Source organism: Diplotaxodon limnothrissa, linkage group LG15 (assembly GCF_057381915.1).
Source record: "Diplotaxodon limnothrissa isolate DT_005_m linkage group LG15, D_limnothrissa_male_GT1.1, whole genome shotgun sequence".
Classification (NCBI taxonomy): domain Eukaryota; kingdom Metazoa; phylum Chordata; class Actinopteri; order Cichliformes; family Cichlidae; genus Diplotaxodon; species Diplotaxodon limnothrissa.
Genome location: NC_140610.1, coordinates 30,755,411 through 30,773,235, shown reverse-complemented (window position 1 = coordinate 30,773,235; position 17,825 = coordinate 30,755,411). Strand labels below are relative to the sequence as shown.

Genomic DNA, 17,825 nt, shown 5'->3' with positions numbered 1-17,825 from the left:
TCCAGAGAAAGTAAAACAAACCCTCTCTTCTCGGTGCATTTCATTTCTACTCTGTCCAACACCATTAGCTACTCTCTCCTTCCTGCAGCTTCCCCCAAAAGCTAATTGTTTTGCTCCATCAGTTGAACACCATAGGGACAGTCACAGATGAGGGTGTATTGTGGCTCTTCAGTGTGAACAATTATTCACGCAACACCTGTTAAACCTGTGAATGCCCTGTACTTGTCAAAATCTCAGTGTAATCCAGTGCAGCGGTAAAAGCGCACTGTTAGCTGATCTGCTCCCCTCCAAATCCATCCTGAAGTGTGCATGAAACTCTGATGTGTAGTGTCACCTTTTTCTTCAACAAGTATTCTCTTTGTGTGAGGCAGTTTAAAAAAAAAAAAAAAAATGGATAGCTATCAGAAGGCTAAGTGTGAAAAGTATAATGGGTTATAGAAATAAACACATTCCTCCATCACTGCCAGGGGTGCGTTGACCTACAGGAGGACACCCTTAAATATTCAACTGTGCAGCGTTAAGTCTATGACAGTCAGCTTCATCATGGTTTGCTTTGGAATCACCCAGTGGGGCAAAAAAGTATTTGGTAGCCACTGATTGTGCAAGTTGTCCCACTGAAAAAGATGAGAGGTCTGTAATTTTTAGTCTAGGTTCACTTCAACTGTGAGAGACAGAATGTAAAAAAAGAAATCCAAGATTTTAAAGAATTTATTTGTAGAATGGTGCAGAAAATAAGTATTTAGCGCCTACAAACAAGCAAGAATTCTGGCCCTCACAGAACTGTTACTACTTCTTTAAGAAGCTCTATCTTCCACTCGTTACCTGTATTAATGACATCTGTATGAACTCATCATCTGTATAAAATACACCTGTCCACACCTTCAGACAGTCAGACTCCAAACTCCGCCATGGCCAAGACCAGAGAGCAGTCTAAGGACACCATGGGCAAGATTGGATCATCTCAGTCTTGTGTACAATCTCCTATAGGCAAGCAATTATGAGAAAATGGAATAAATACAAAACCACAGAAAATCTCCCTTGACCTGGGGCTCCATGCAAGATGTCACCTCGTGGGGTACAAATGATCTTGAGAACGGTGAGGAAACAGCCCAGAACTACACGGGCGGAACTGGCCAGTGACCTAAAGAGAGCTGAGACCACAGTAACAATTTTACTATTAGTAACACACTACATGGTCATGGATTTAAATCCTGCAGCACTCGAAACGTCCCCCTGCTTAAGCCAGTACATGTCCTGGCCCATCTAAAGTTTGCCAGAGACCAACTGGATGATTCAGAGGAGGATTGTCAGATGAGACCAAAATAGTCAAAGTCTTTGGTATAAACGTCACTCACCATGTTTGGAGGGGGAAGAATGCTGAGTTGCAGCCCAAGAACATCATACTCACTGTGAAGCATGGAAGTGGAAACATGTTTTGGGGCTGCTTTTCTGCAAAGGGGACAGGACAACTGATCCATATTAAGGAAAGGATGAGTGGGGCCATGTATCGTGAGATTTTGGGCAAAAACCTCCTTCCATCAGTGAGAGCATTGAAGATGAAATGTTGCTGGATCTTCCAGCATGACAATGATCCCAAACACACCACCTGGCCAACGAAAGAGTGGCTACGTAAAGAGCATTTCAAGGTTCTAGAGTGGCCTAGCCAGACCTCAATCCAACAGAGAATCTGTGGAGGGAGTTGAAAGTCCGACAGCCCCAAAACATCAGCTCTTGAGCAGATCTGCATGGAAGAATGGGCCAAAATACCAGCTACAATGTGTTCAAACCTGGCAAAGACCTACAGGAAACATCTGACCTCTGTCATTGCCAACCAAGGTTACATTACAAAGCATTGAGGTGAACTTTTGTTATTGACCAAATACTTATTTTCTGCACCAATATACAAATAAATTACAATGCGATATCCTGGACTTCTTTACATTTTACACTTTACATTCTGTGTCTCACAGTGGAAGTGAACCTATGCTGAAAATTACAGATCACTCTCATTTCTTTCAGTGGGACAAGATTTATAATTTACTCAAATTCCATCCATCCATCCATTTTCATCCGCTTTGTCCGGGGCCGGGTCGCGGGGGCAGCAGCCTAAGCAAAGAGGCCCAGACCTCCCTCTCCCCAGCCACCTCCTCCAGCTTATCCGGGGGAATACCAAGGCGTTCCCAGGCCAGCCGAGAGATATAATCTCTCCAGCGTGTCCTGGGTCTGCCCCGGGGCCTCCTCCCGGTGGGACATGCCTGGAACACCTCACCCAGGAGGCGCCCAGGGGGCATCCTTGTCAGATGCCCGAACCCCCTCAGCTGGCTCCTTTCGATGTGGAGCAGCAGCTGCTCTACTCTGAGCCCCTCCCGGATGGCCGAACTTCTCACCCTATCTCTAAGGGAGAGGCCAGCCACCCTTCGGAGGAAGCTCATTTCTGCCGCTTGTATCCGCGATCTCGTTCTTTCGGTCACTACCCACAGCTCGTGGCCATAGGTGAGGGTAGGGACGTAGATCGACCGGTAAATTGAGAGCTTCGCTTTTACACTCAGCTCCCTCTTCACCACGACGGACCGGTGCAGCGTCCGCATTACTGCAGCTGCAGCCCCAATCCGTCTGTCGATCTCCGGCTCCCTTCTCCCATCACTCGCGAACAAGACCCCGAGATACTTGAACTCCTCCACTTGGGGCAGGAACTCATCCCCGACCCGGAGTGGGCACTCCACCCTTTTCCGGCTGAGAACCATGGCCTCAGATTTGGAGGTGCTGATCCTCATTCCCGCTGCTTCACACTCGGCTGCGAACCGCTCCAGTGCGAGCTGGAGGCCCTCACCCGATGAAGCCAACAGAACCAAATCATCTGCAAAAATCAGAGATGAGATTCTGAGGCCACCAAAGCGAAAGCCCTCCGCCACTTGGCTGCGCCTAGAAATCCTGTCCATAAAAATTATGAACAGAACCGGAGACAAAGGGCAGCCCTGGCGGAGCCCATCACGAGTCCGACTTATTGCCGGCACTGTGTGCCAAGACTGGCAATAGGGACATTTACTCAAATTTATAACAGGAAAAAAAAGGTAGTAGCCTATGTTCAGAAAAAAAACATTTGGATGGTTAAGACCAGTAAAGATTTTACTGCTTGTTTTTAAAGTTCTTATATTAGCTGTGTTCTATGTTTACATTCAGCTCCCAGGGGTGTGTACTATGAAGTAAGATTAATGGCTTGGCGAGCTATGTCGAGCTTGCTTTTAAATTAGCCAAACACATACAGTAAGATTCAAGATTTTTTTATTTGCCATTTACGCACAGGACCAACAGTCTATGCACATTGGAATTCTTGTACAGAGCTTTCCAGGTCAAGTTACTCTTTTTACAAGATAAAGACAAAGCAACTTAGAAAAGAAAAAAAAGAAAAAAAGCAAGGAATGGAGCAATCATAGTATATACTATTTACTATATACAAAAACACTGTACCTAGCTGGAGCAGGTTATGTTCCAAGTCTCGATTTAAAATAATCTGGAAACCCGTTGTTTTCATTGATTTTTTTTTTTACAGCATGTTTTAATTCTCTGCTGGGGGAATATGTTTTGTATGTGCAAATTATTAAGCTCTACCTTAGTAAAAATGCTGAATGAAACAAACTGTTTGTTGGATTACCCTAAATTACCAGGAATATTGTGCAGCATGAATCTTTCTTTTTGCAACTGTCTTTTTTTGTGTTCTTTATCAATTTAGAATCATCATAATCATTCTCTGACAACGCCCTGTACCAACACAGAGCAGAGCAGCTACCTGAACGCTACCCCAACAGAGGTCGATTATCTTGTTAATAATTTCACCTCCTCACTATGTACGACTCTGGATACTGAAGCTCCGGTGAAAACTAAGGTCTCTAATCAGAAGTACCTGACTCCGTGGTATAATTCTCAAACACGTACCCTAAAGCAGATGACTCGTAATGTGGAGAGGAAATGGCGTGTCACAAATTTAGAGGATCATCATTTAGCCTGGAGAAATAGTTTGCTGCTTTATAAGAAAGCCCTCCGCAAAGCCAGAACATCTTACTATTCATCACTGATTGAAGAAAATAAGAACAACCCCAGGTTTCTCTTCAGCACTGTAGCCAGGCTGACAAAAAGTCAGAGCTGTTTTGAGCCAACCATCCCTTTAATGTTAACTAGTAATGACTTCATGAACTTCTTCACAAATAAAATTTTTATCATTAGAGAAAAATTACCAATAATCATCCCACAGATGTAATATTATCTACAGCTACTCTTAGTACCATTAATGTTAAGTTAGACTCTTTTTCTCCAATTGATCTTTCTGAGTGAACTTCAATAATTACTTCCTCCAAACCATCGTGTCTTTTAGAACCCATTCCTACAAAACTGCTCAAAGAAGTCCTGCCATTAATTAATTCTTCGATCTTAAATATGATCAACCTATCTCTAATAATCGGTTACAGTGGGGCAAAAAAGTATTTAGTCAGCCACCGATTGTGCAAGTTCCCCCACTTAAAATGATGACAGACGTCAGTAATTTGCACCAGAGGTACACTTCAACTGTGAGAGACAGAATGTGAAAAAAAAAAATCGATGAATTCACATGGTAGGATTTGTAAAGAATTTATTCGTAAATTAGGGTGGAAAATAAGTATTTGGTCACCTCAAACAAGGAAAATCTCTGGCTCTCACAGACCTGTAACGTCCTCTGTAAGAAGCTTTTCTGTCCCCCACTCGTTACCTGTATGAATGGCACCTGTTTGAACTCATCATCTGTATAAAAGACACCTGTCCACAGCCGCAAACAGTCAGACTCCAAACTCCGCCATGGCCAAGACCAAAGAGCTTTCGAAGGACACCAGGAAAAGTATTGTAGACCTGCACCAGACTGGGAAGAGTGAATCTACAATAGGCAAGCAGCTTGGTGTGAAAAAAATCAACTGTGGGAGCAATCATCAGAAAATGGAAGACATACAAGACCACTGATAATCTCCCTCGATCTGGGGCTCCACGCAAGATCTCATCCCGTGGGGTCAAAATGATCATGAGAACAGTGAGCAAAGATCCCAGAACCACACGGGGGGACCTGGTGAATGACCTGCAGAGAGCTGGGACCAAAGTAACAAAGGTCACCATCAGTAACACACTACAACGGCAGGGAATCAAATCCCGCAGTGCCAGACGTGTTCCGCTGCTGAAGCCAGTGCATGTCCAGGCCCGTCTGAAGTTTGCCAGAGAGCACATGGATGATACAGCAGAGGATTGGGAGAATGTCATGTGGTCAGATGAAACCAAAGTAGAACTTTTTGGTATAAACTCAACTCGTCGTGTTTGGAGGAGGAAGAATACTGAGTTGCATCCCAAGAACACCATACCTACTGTGAAGCATGGGGGTGGAAACATCATGCTATGGGGCTGTTTTTCTGCCAAGGGGACAGGACGACTGATCCGTGTTAAGGACAGAATGAATGGGGCCATGTATCGTGAGATTTTGAGCCAAAACCTCCTTCCATCAGTGAGAACTTTGAAGATGAAACGAGGCTGGGTCTTCCAACATGACAATGATCCAAAACACACCGCCCGGGCAACAAAGGAGTGGCTCCGTAAGAAGCATTTGAAAGTCCTGGAGAGGCCTAGCCAATCTCCAGACCTCAACCCCATAGAAAATCTGTGGCGGGAGTTGAAAGTCCGTGTTGCTCGGCGACAGCCCCAAAACAACATTGCTCTCGAGAAGATCTGCATGGAGGAATGGGCCAAAATACCAGCTACTGTGTGTGCAAACCTGGTAAAGACCTATAGTAAACGTTTGACCTCTGTTATTGCCAACAAAGGTTATGTTACAAAGTATTGAGTTGTATTTTTGTTATTGACCAAATACTTATTTTCCACCCTGATTTACGAATAAATTCTTTACAAATCCTACCATGTGGATTCATGGATTTTTTTTTTTCACATTCTGTCTCTCACAGTTGAAGTGCAAATTACTGACCTCTGTCATCATTTTAGGTGGGGGAACTTGCACAATCGGTGGCTGACTAAATACTTTTTGCCCCACTGTATGTACCACAGGCCTTCAAGCTGGCTGTAGTTAAACCTTTACTCAAAAAGCCATCTCTAGACCCAGCAGTCTTAGCTAATTATAGGCCAATCTCCAACCTTCCTTTCATATCAAGAATCCTTGAAAGAGTAGTTGTCAAACAGCTAACTGATCATCTGCAGATGAATGGCTTATTTGAAGAGTTTCAGTCAGGTTTCAGAGCTCATCACAGCACAGAAACAGCTTTAGTGAAGGTTACAAATGATCTTCTTATGGCCTCTGACAGTGGACTCATCTCTGTGCATGTCCTGCTACACCTTAGTGCAGCATTCAATACTGTTGACCATAATATCCTATTAGAGAGATTAGAACATGCTGTAGGTATTACAGGTACTGCACTGCAGTGGTTTGTATCATATCTATCTAATAGACTCCAATTTGTGCATGTAAATGGAGAGTCCTCTTCACACACTGAGGTTAATTATGGAGTTCCACAGGGTTCAGTGCTAGGACCAATTCTGTTTACATTATACATGCTTCCCCAAGGCAACATCATTAGAAGACATAGCATACATTTTCACTGCTATGCAGATGACACCCAGCTCTATCTATCCATGAAGCCAGATAACACACACAAATTAGTTAAACTGCAGGAATGTCTTAAAGACAAAGAGCTGGATGGCCGCTAACTTTCTGCTTCTTAATTCAGATAAAACTGAGGTTATTGTACTCGGCCCTGAAAAGCTTAGAAATATGGTATCTAACCAGATTCTTACTCTGGATGGCATTACCTTGGCCTCCAGTAACACTGTGAGGAACCTTGGAGTCATTTTTGACCAGGATATGTCCTTCAACGCACATATTAAACAAATATGTAAGACTGCGTTCTTCCATTTGCGCAACATCTCTAAAATTAGAAATATCCTGTCTCAGAGTGACGCTGAAAAACTAGTTCATGCATTTATTACTTCCAGGCTGGACTACTGTAATTCATTATTATCAGGATGTCCACAAAACTCACTGAAAAGCCTTCAGCTAATCCAAAATGCTGCAGCAAGAGTACTGACAGGGACTAGAAAGAGAGAGCATATTTCTCCTGTTTTGGCTTCCCTTCACTGGCTTCCTGTTAAATCCAGAATTGAATTCAAAATCCTGCTCCTCACATACACTGTCTTAAATAATCAGTCCCCTCTTATCTTAATGACCTTGTAATACCATATCACCCTATTAGAGCACTTTGCTCTCGCTCTGCAGGCCTACTTGTTGTTCCTAGAGTATTTAAAAGTAGAATGGGAGGGAGAGCCTTCAGTTTTCAGGCCCCTCTTCTGTAGAACCAGCTTCCAGTTTGGATTCGGGAGACAGACACTATCTCTACTTTCAATATTAGGCTTAAAACTTTCCTTTTTGCTAAAGCATATAGTTAGGGCTGGACCAGGTGACCCTGAATCCTCCCTTAGTTATGCTGCAATAGACGTAGGCTGCCGGGGGATTCCCATGATGCATTGAGTTTTTCCTTTCCAGTCACCTTTCTCATTCACTATGTATTAATAGACCTCTCTGCATTGAATCTTATCTGTTATTAACCTCTCTCTTCCACAGCATGTCTTTTATCCTGTCTTCCTTCTCTCACCCCAACCGGTCGCAGCAGATGGCTGCCCCTCCCTGAGCCTGGTTCTGCCGGAGGTTTCTTCCTGTTAAAAGGGATTTTTTCCTTCCCACTGTTGCCAAAGTGCTTGCTCATAGGGGGTCATATGATTGTTGGTTTTTTCTCTGTATCTATGAAGCGCCTTGAGGCGACTTTTGTTGTGATTCGGCGCTATATAAATGAATTGAATTGAATTGAACGCCTCTGACTAGAGTAAGCTTTATTCAAGAAGAAGAATTATATGACTTGTGAAACCCCTCTATGTTTATGTGCGTACACAGAGTCTGGAGCAGAAAGCCTGGCTTATCAGAGAAAGTTGATAACCACCATAGTGATATCGGTTCTCTCCATCTGGGTTTCAGGTTTTGTTGAGCCAGATAACACAAAGAAAGGCTGGCTGCTCTAAACTTCGTCGTACTGTAGTGCTCAGGTCTCTCAGATCCACTTGCAAAAATCTCTTACATTTTCAAACAAAATTGTGTCAGAGCCTTTGCAGTCGCTGCTCCGTGGGTGCAGAATTAGCTACGACTTGACATAAGCATGTGCTGCTATTGGACCACCAGAGACCTCTGCTTTTAGTCTAGGCTCAATGCTTGCCTTTACTCTCTGGCCTTTCCAGCCCACCAATCTCTCTTTATCGTTATATCTGTAGCTCTGTTTATCCTCTGCTGTCCTCTGGTTTTGTCATTATGTCTTAATTCTGTATTCTCTACTTATACTTATTACTTTTTAAATGTATTTACATAACTGTGTGTAAATATGTAAACATTCTACAGCACTTGGACAATGAAAGCTGTGTTTAACTGTGCTTTATAAATCAATGTTACATACTTACTTAACCAGAACGGGGTTAGCTTTAGCTGGCACTAGACTGAAAACAGCTTAAAACATGGAGGCCATTTTTGTGCTTATATTTAATTTTAAATCTAATAGGGCCTCTATTTTTTATCAACGAAGTGTATAATAAAAAACCCCCAATTATTTTATAGATGTTTTACAGAGTTGCAACATATATTTTTGTTGTGCCTCTTACATTAAGGGAAAGCTAGTCAACAAATTTACAGGCCATGCCAGGTCATGGAAAACTGATTATGTGTATCTACTCTCCCCTTCTACTTGACATCCTGAAGTATGTTTTTATTACTGATGATCATGCCTACTAACATTTTAATTTTTCCACTAATTATGCTACCATACAACTACAGTTAAATTGTTATAAAGGGTACTTCTGTCAAAAAAGTGTTGACAAAATGAATGAAATTACTGCAAACAGTAAACTATGAGCCTCTGGTGGGTCCCTGGTGCTTCGACAGCTACACACACAAATAAACTAAACTGCTGTAATTTAGTAGAAACCCTAAGTGAGAGGGGAAAATGATGTTAGTTTGACATTCCAACCTTTGCAATACTGCCGGGTAACCTCTCCATCATATCTGCACCACAGGGCTTTCCCATCTATCAAAGGTGCACCAAGGGAGCGCCTGGCCTGTTTCAGGCTTTAATGACTCATTAGGGGCTGCTGTTACATGGGAGGAGAGTCGCTCAAGCAGAGTGGAGCTTGCAGTTCACCTTGTATTTTAATTAAAATGGCTTCATAATCACTTCAGTGAGTGCTCCCATAGGTAACTGTGGAGTTACATTTTATGTGAGAAACAGTTTGATTGCGGTTTGATGTGAGCAGTTCTAAATGTCATTATGCCCCACAGCAACAAGAATAATGGAATCTACTTATTATCAGTAGAAAAATATGTTATTCCAAATAGACAAATGCATTTTTTTGAGTGTGTGTTTCTGACTCTTATTAAATGTGCCATAGCCTTCAAACAGGAGTAAAAAATTGTGGGAATGATTGTATTTAATTAATAATTACATTTAACTAAAATTACATAATTAAACCTGTGTGAGCGTCAACACATGCAAGGTAGCTCAAAGTTTAAGAAAAGAAACATCCAAACTGAGGATCCAGCTTGAAATACATTGAAAAACTGTGACTGATCAGGTAACATGCTTTTACACTTACAACATCAAGCAAAATGAAACTAAACTGAACAAAAGCAAATCAAAGCTCCCACATGTGGGATAAAACTCATCACCTCTTGGTTAACAGCTTAACTTTAGCACTTCTTTAAGGAGGCCATAGGACATGTATGGTAACATTTAACATTTCTTCATCTCAGTCCAACAATGAGAAAGACATGTGACATAGAGGAGGTGAAAAAAAAAAAGGGTAAATACTCCGTTAAAGATGAGAAAACAACTGCCAAAGACACAAAAGTACTACTGGCTGGAGAATAGGTGCAAAATAGCATCAAAGAAAGTAGATAACTGCAATGGGACATTGCAGGAGCCCAGTTGTAGGATATAATAATAACCACTGCAGCCTAAAAGAGTGCCTGAGGAGCCCAGTTGTAGGCTATTAAGAGTCGACTGTACACTTTTTTCGTGTTTTCCTCCAAAACAATAAGTTCCATTGGAGCCTCTTTGTCTCTCACTAGCAAAGTTGACCCAGACAACACAGTAAAGCTAGTTCTCGGCTACGAACCCGACACGATTTGCATTACAGTTACACCCCCCCCACCCCCCCCCCCCCCCATGGGAGGGGTTTGTTTGTCAGTTTGTTAGCAGTCTAGCGTCCAAAGTTTTCGAGATATCATTTTCAACTTGTTTTCACCGAATGTAAAAATCAGAAAAACTTTATACTACCAACATTTTTTTTATGGATTGTCTTCAAGCTGCATAACTTTATACTAGCCCTTGGGGGACATGAGTACCTAGGTTGGCTAAGCGATCGACCTTTGACATCCATTGTTAGCGCCCAAAGTCAAAGTTTTAAAAGACATTCAAGAAACAAAATTGAGAAATGCATTAAAGAGCATGGAGAGAGCTGTATCACTTTTTTTTTTATTTAGTCAATGTCACAATGTCAACATCACAGGCTGACTTCATCATATCGTAATAAAAATATAATTTAAAAAAAAAAAAAAAAAAAAAAACATACTCTTGGGGGGGGGGGAGTTGCATGCTCTAAGTGCTCTTGTATTTCAGTGCAGTTATTGGGTGATTTCATAGAGTTACCTCCAATCAATGAAGCACTTATACAGTCTGATTAATGGAACAGTGATCTAACAAACCTGTCAACAATATGTGTCTTTGTCTCACACCGGTTTTAATAGAATTTTGCACAGGCAGGACCTGTTCCTTCTTCATTACCTCTTTAATTTAGCGAACGGTGAGTCCACAGATGGCCATGGAGACGAAGGTGACTAATAATAATAGATATTCCAAAGATAGCCATCATGTCTTTTTTTGTCTTTTTTTTTTTTACTTACACAGATGTTACAGAGTAACTTAGTATGAATATAAATGAGAGTGAATGGAAGAGCACTTATCAGCACCTGTGAATGACTAGAGTAGATATAACTAATTAGCTCTGACTTTACTGGCCAATTAATGACAGAAGTCCATCTGTGTGCAGCTATTTGTCACCGACTTCTGTCTACTTCTACACAGCAAATTCAAAAGTGTTAAATGTTTTTGTGTTAGTAGTCTTCTTGCAAAAGTAGAGTTAATTTTACTCTAAGTAGAGTCACATTCTTTTAATGTAACTCTGAGGTGTAAAATGATAGTAGTTAAAATCGAGTGTTAAAAATGAGTGTTTCTATGTCAAATCTGGAGGTGTTACAATGGAAACATTAACTCTTGACCTCTTAACTCTGAACTCCTACAGGGGCGATGACACCAATAGAGTAAATTCACAGACTCCGCCCCCGGCACCATAGGCTCCAATCAAAGCTGAAGTGAAACCGTTTCTGAACATTTTGCTCTACATATTTGAGTTGTTTGCCATGCTTGGTAAGTCATTTTTTCAAAGATTGTTTCGATTATTATTATTAGCTTTTACTTCTGTGGCTCTTTAGAGTTGAGACAAAGCTGTGTGAAAGGCATTAGCCATGTTGCTCGGTGATAGCATAATATTCTGTTTTAGCTAGCTGAAAGGTATTGTTTGCAGGCAAATACCACAGCCTTGAAAAAAAGCTTGCATGTGAATTTTCAGTCAAATTTTTGGTCAAATACACCTAAAACAATGTCTAGAATGTGAAATGTTGGTATAATGGTGCTACTTGAAGCCTGAAAATGATCTCCCATAAAAACAAAAAAACGAGCAAACAGCAGTAGCAGATGTCCTGACTGGGTTCTACGTTAACATTTAGATCCCTCCAGAGTTTTGTGCACACGGTTTAGGTAAAAATTAAAAAGATTGAGGTTTTACATTTAGTTCAGTATTACCTGTTGCCTGTGTCCTTGTCTTTTGGGAAAATACTTTACACAAGTAATGGCTCAAAGAGGATTGCTTTTTTTTTTTTTTTTTTTTTTTTACTGTGCTGCAATTGATTACTGGATTACTTGTGCCATTAATTAGTGTCAACTAATTTTTATTCAATCTCCACATAGCATATGCTTGTGAAGATGGAATATGGGGGAGAGCAGAAGTGCGTTGAAGTTCCACAAAGTGATGAATAAAGGACATGCATATTGTATTGAAGAAAAAAGTGATGAGAATGCCGTTATTTGCATTTACCAGCTCACCTATGTCAGACCTTTTGATAAACAAAATTCTAATGAAAGTGAGAACATGTACATTGTCATCTTTCAGAAAATGTTTTGAAATTTTGGTGCACAGTTCAGAATAAATGTTTTTCAAAAATCATTGTGTCTTTTTAGTAAATGTTTATTTACAAAAGAAATTTCTTGAAGTTCAGAACAGTAAAATTCCGGCTTTTTAGAATTAATTAGAAGATAACTCTTACATAGTTAAACTAAAATACTCTTTGAGAGTTAATATATAAACTCTTAACACCTAGTTAGCATTAGTAAGTGTTAAATTATCAACTCCAGACAGATTTGGTGTTTAACACTAAATCAGAGTTAACGTACCAACTCTCCAAAAAGAGTTAAATTAACACTCTCTGGTGTGGACCCATATAGACACTTTAATAGTGTTGAAATCAAATCTGACAGATTTAATTTGGACATGCAGGATTTGCTGTGTATCACTTGTGTTATCTGTTGACAGAGTCTGTAGTGTTTCACTTCTTATTTTATTTCCCTTTTCATTGTACTTTATGTATGGGCTGCTTCACAGCCTCTGTCTTTATCTGTTCATTTACACTAGCTTGTTTTATTTATAGCCTGATTTGACCCTGGGTAGTTTGACTCAGCATGCTTGCTCTTTTTAACAATGCACTGCTGCTCGGGGCTTTAAAAACTAACCTTTTGGCCAAGCAGCAACTGTGGCACCAGGGTTCAGTATTTTTTTTCTCTTTTGTCTTTGAAACCAGATGAGAACTTGAAAAACAAAGACAGACTGAGAGATGGCCACCTGCCAAAATGATTGATAGAAGTGAAGGAAGAGTTTGAGCCAAATTTCCCTAGCATTTTGGCAGGTGGCTGGTGTTAACATGCAGCTTTGGCTCAGCAACTCCCCACACTGCACAGCCTTTTCCTAATTATGTTTCCTCACAGTATGGAGCCCCAGCTTATTATCCTGCAAGTCTGTATGGCAATGTGAATGGGGAATTATTGGAGGAGGCATCTCCACACTGTTTCTGCCTCCTTAAGCAGAATGCACAATAAGGCAGGCTTCGACTGGATTATTATTGCTGAACGCAAATGTTGAATTGTGATCTTTCTTTTCACTGGTGCAGAATTTACATCGCAGGCAACACACTGAAGGATGTGTTGTGGATCGTGTCCCTCTGTAGACCTTTTTAATGTTTCTAAGTACTAATGATGTGTTTTTGTGGCGTGGCAGAAAGTGACAGCTCTGCAGTTGCATATGCATATAGCTTTAGAGAGCTTTATAATAAGGGTTTCTGCAGGCAAAAACATGGATGTGCCATGGGCTCCCCAGGGTCACGTATAGTAGCCAGCCTTGTAGGAACATGAAGAAAGTGGAAAGTAAAGCTCTTGGCTCTTTTAAAGATGACACTTGGGTCAATATCAAAACCCAAGAAGTAGAAGCCTTCACTGCTCACATACACTCAGTGGATAGAAACATAAAGTTCACCAGCGAATATTTGGACTGTTGAGGAGAATGGAAACTTCAACACTGGAGTTTACAGGAAGCCTGCACGCACTCGGGCCAGTATCTCCTCTTTGACTCCCACCACCCTCTGGAACACAAACTTGAAGTAATCAGGACCCTACAACAATGGGCAGAAAATGTTCCCTCTAAGCCAGAAGGGAAAAAGAGGGAACACACATGTAAAGAAAGCTCTAAGAAAAGAACATGTGATCATCGTAATTGGGCCTTCATGAAATCAGCAAAGATGCACAGAAAAGAAGGTCAGACACCAATTACAGACAAACAGAACAATATTGTCATCCCTTATGTAGCAGATTTGTCAGAGAAATCAGGAGTCCTCTCCAAGCACAAGATCCCAGTGTACTTCAGACCCAGCCACACACTCAGACAAAAACTGGTTCATCCCAAAGACAAAACTACCAAACGCAAACTTAACAACATAGTGTATGCTGTACAGTGCAGGTAGGAATTCTCAGACCTCTACATTGGACAGACCAAACAGCAACTTCATAAATGCATGGCACAACATAGAAGAGCCCCCTGGACAGGACAAGACTCAGCTGACCATCTGCATCTAAAGGACAAAGGTCACTCTTTTGAGGATGCCAATGTTCACATTTTGGGCAGAGATGGTTTGAAAGAGGAGTGAAAGAAGCCATCTATGTCCACTGTGAACGACCATCTTTGAACAAAGGCGGTGGCTTTCGACTCCAACTGTCTACCATCTATAATCCAGTTTTGAGATCCCTTCCCAGACGCCTTAACGCCCACTCACATCTTGCATCAGGTGATCTCAATAAGTCACATGACAGTTTGAGGCCCACTACCGAAGTCAACAACCCTCCCAAGGGACGTCTTGATGCATGCTCAATCATCCAGGTAAGTAAATCTCCAAAAGTTGATTCCGTTCATCTGGACGTAGCGTTTTGTGCGAGAAACGTTTCGTCACTCACCCAAGTGACTTCTTCAGTCTCAGCTGACTGCAGTTTTCCCCAATCTTATAAACAGTACATTTGCATAATGACTGAAACCAGCCCAGTGGAGGAACAATGGACTGGGAGGTCAGTTCTTTAATTTTAATTATGCAAATTCTCAAAAATGTACTGTTTATAAGATTGGGGAAACCTGTAGTCACCTGAGACTGAAGAAGTCACTTGGATGAGTGACGAAACATTTCTCCCACAAAACGCTACGTCCGGATGAACAGGATCAACTTTTGGAGGCCTCCCAAGGGACAACTCCCACTAGGTTTAAATACCCGGGACTCTCCACCATTTGGTCTTAGAACTGAAGAAGCTTCTCGGATGAGAGGAGAAACATCTTCAAGAAACTTAAAGAAGTCCAGTTGCTTTTCTTTCCAAGCTCCTTAGATTACCATGACCTGGATGACTGAGAACCCTCACATCCCTGAAATGTCTCAATGTAAAATGAAATGCAATATCAAATATCACATGTCAGTTTTTCTACAAGACAAAGAAATGCTGAAGTAAATGAAGACATCTATGGTCTAGTATATCAGACATCTATATCTTTCACCTTTTTCAGAAATTTCTGTATTGGATGGTAAAAAAGAAGGAACTTTTCTGTCATTTATTTTTTATCAATTAGTTAATTACTATGGTTTTCAATCATTCAGAAAAGTTACAAAATTCGTGAAAATACAGTTCACATTTTCCAAAGCCATCAAGTGAACCGGACTGGTGTCTTTATTGGGCCAATTCTTGCCGCTGGGGCCATATGTTTGACACTCCCGATCTATACACAAGAAAAACTAGAAATATCTTAGTTCTTTGAAGTCACATATAAAGCAGTTTGTGTGCTGCACATCACCCTGGAGCTGACAGGTGTGTAGGTAACCCTCCAATGTAAAGACGAAGAAACATCACATTTTGGTGACGTCCGTGGTTTCTAGACTTCAGGGAGACTTTGACAGCAAGTTTTTTTTCATCTGAGTATCAAAGTCTTTACATTTAATCTTTATGTTTATATTAGCCTCTCATCAGTTTTGAGCCTGTGAAATTTGGGTTCTGCTCATTAAAAAAAATGGCTGCATCTCTGAAACTGTTCATGCATTACGTTGTAAAACCCGCTTAATCAAAACTGACAGCCTGCATTTCAAACACATATTGATAGTTGATTTACAGTCCACTGTTGCTGTGGACAGAGGCAAAACTACAAAACTTGTGTCTTTGACCCAAGCATTATGGAGGGCACTGAATGTCACTCAGCAATAACCTATTGGTAGAAAAAACTGACATTGGTAGATGCTTTAGTTGTTTACTTCAAAGCTGAAAGAAAATGAACTTATTTACTTCACCGGAAGAAACTGAATTTCACTAACTGACACACTATGGGGTCTGGTTGCTACATCGGTGTTAGTCTTTTCTGTCTTTAGTGAGATCATGTGTTCCTAAGGCATAGTTAAATTATAATTTCAGCTGAATGATATAATGTCATAATACCCCATTATGAAAAAGTAATAACGCTTCCTTGAAATTCTTGTTAAAGCCCCCTAAATATAACATGTATGTAAATATTTAACCAGTTTTGAAATACGTTTGTAACATGACAAAATGTGGAACAATTGAAGTGCTGTAAAAACTGCCAAATTGCAGTCCAACCATAAGCCAACATCTAAGTGGTTCGCTGGTGACCTGGTGGATATTCAGGCAAAGCCTGGGTACCTCGCCCAGTATGAAATGCACTATGTAGGAAGGATACGAGAGTACATTTCTGTCCATTATGATCCTTTAAAAACTTTGTTTAAATACCTAAAATGTCACACAATTCTGTTTTTGCTTTAAACAATATCTCTGATGAAAGCATTCTATAAAAGCGATAGAACCCTTTTTTTTTTCTTTTGCATGTATATCATGACATCCTACATCACATACATTTGCTTTGTTTCACTTGGCTCCTGTTTCTGCCACCATGACATCTACTTCAAACGGGGGAGTACACTTCATTTGTGAGGAATCATAAAGGTGTTTTCAGCATGATCACTTAGTTTTAATTGTGCTACTACGTGTGTCTGTACCCTTACTGTCTAGGACTCTTTATTTCTGCTGACACATGGGTCATTGTCTGACAGACAGACACACCAACTATTAGCTGGAATTGCCAGAGGATCAGTCACCCCAAGTGCATCAGGTCTATGTAAAAGACAGACCCGGGGCAAAAGGCTGGAAGACCTGACCCAAATCTGTCTTTATACAAGGCCCTACATGTTGCTCAGGGAGCAACTAATAAGATTATTCAAATATCACAATGCAGTCAGCCATATTGGCACTGGTGTGTAGCTGATCCGATGCTTGATTAAAAGGATATGAAGAGAGCAGGAAGATGAGAAGAGAGAGAGATAACGTTCTACAAGATTCCCTAATTGATCTGGAAGGGAAGTGTGCTTAATTGATCTGGAGGATGCTGCACAGGGATGCAGGCACTTTCTGTGTGTGTGAAACTGGGTTGCTGGGGATGTGTAAAGTCTGGAAATTTTTAAATTCACATTGTAAACTAAAGCTAAAGCCAACTAGCACTGTTACGTACACCTGCGAGTTCAGTATACACTCACACACCTTGCCATCAACAACGAGTAAGAAGAGCCCCCCCCCCCAAAAAAAAAAAAAAATACATCCAGTGATACCCAGTGTAAGGTACTTACATGCCATATTGCGAAGAAAATCAGGGACACACAGAGGACCAGAGACAGCATGTAGCAGAAGGCAGCAAACGTGAACATAATTGAAAAGGGAAACGTGGATAATTTCCCGAGGAAGCACGATCCTGCAGCCAAACATCTAAAACAAAAGAGAGGCAAGGGGGAAGAAGAAAGAGGGGCAAGGGGTGTATGAAAAGAAAGTTCTCACAGTGCCATAGAAAGCCGAGGCGGTGCTGGCACCATGACTTCGCCCCTCACAATGTTTGCAACAATTTGTTGCAGAAAGCCCCTCTCCGGCTGATCAGCTGTGCGTCCACCCAGCAGCACCAGCAGCAGCGAGGCGACTCCGAAGTCAGAGCTGCTCGCAAATCAGTGCATGATCAGTGGTCGCAGTCCCGGT

The 17,825-nt window shown here is 41.2% G+C and overlaps 1 protein-coding gene across 1 annotated transcript in view; it reads right to left on the bottom strand.

The window, feature by feature from the left end:
* Nucleotides 1-17,506, bottom strand: part of cnih3 (cornichon family AMPA receptor auxiliary protein 3) — a 115,101-nt gene extending 97,595 nt beyond the window's left edge. The window contains exon 1 of the mRNA XM_085372695.1: nucleotides 17,429-17,506. Within this exon, the coding sequence (XP_085228821.1) occupies nucleotides 17,429-17,506 (78 nt within the window). The remainder of the gene's footprint in view (nucleotides 1-17,428) is intronic.
* Between the last annotated feature and the right edge of the window lie 319 nt (nucleotides 17,507-17,825).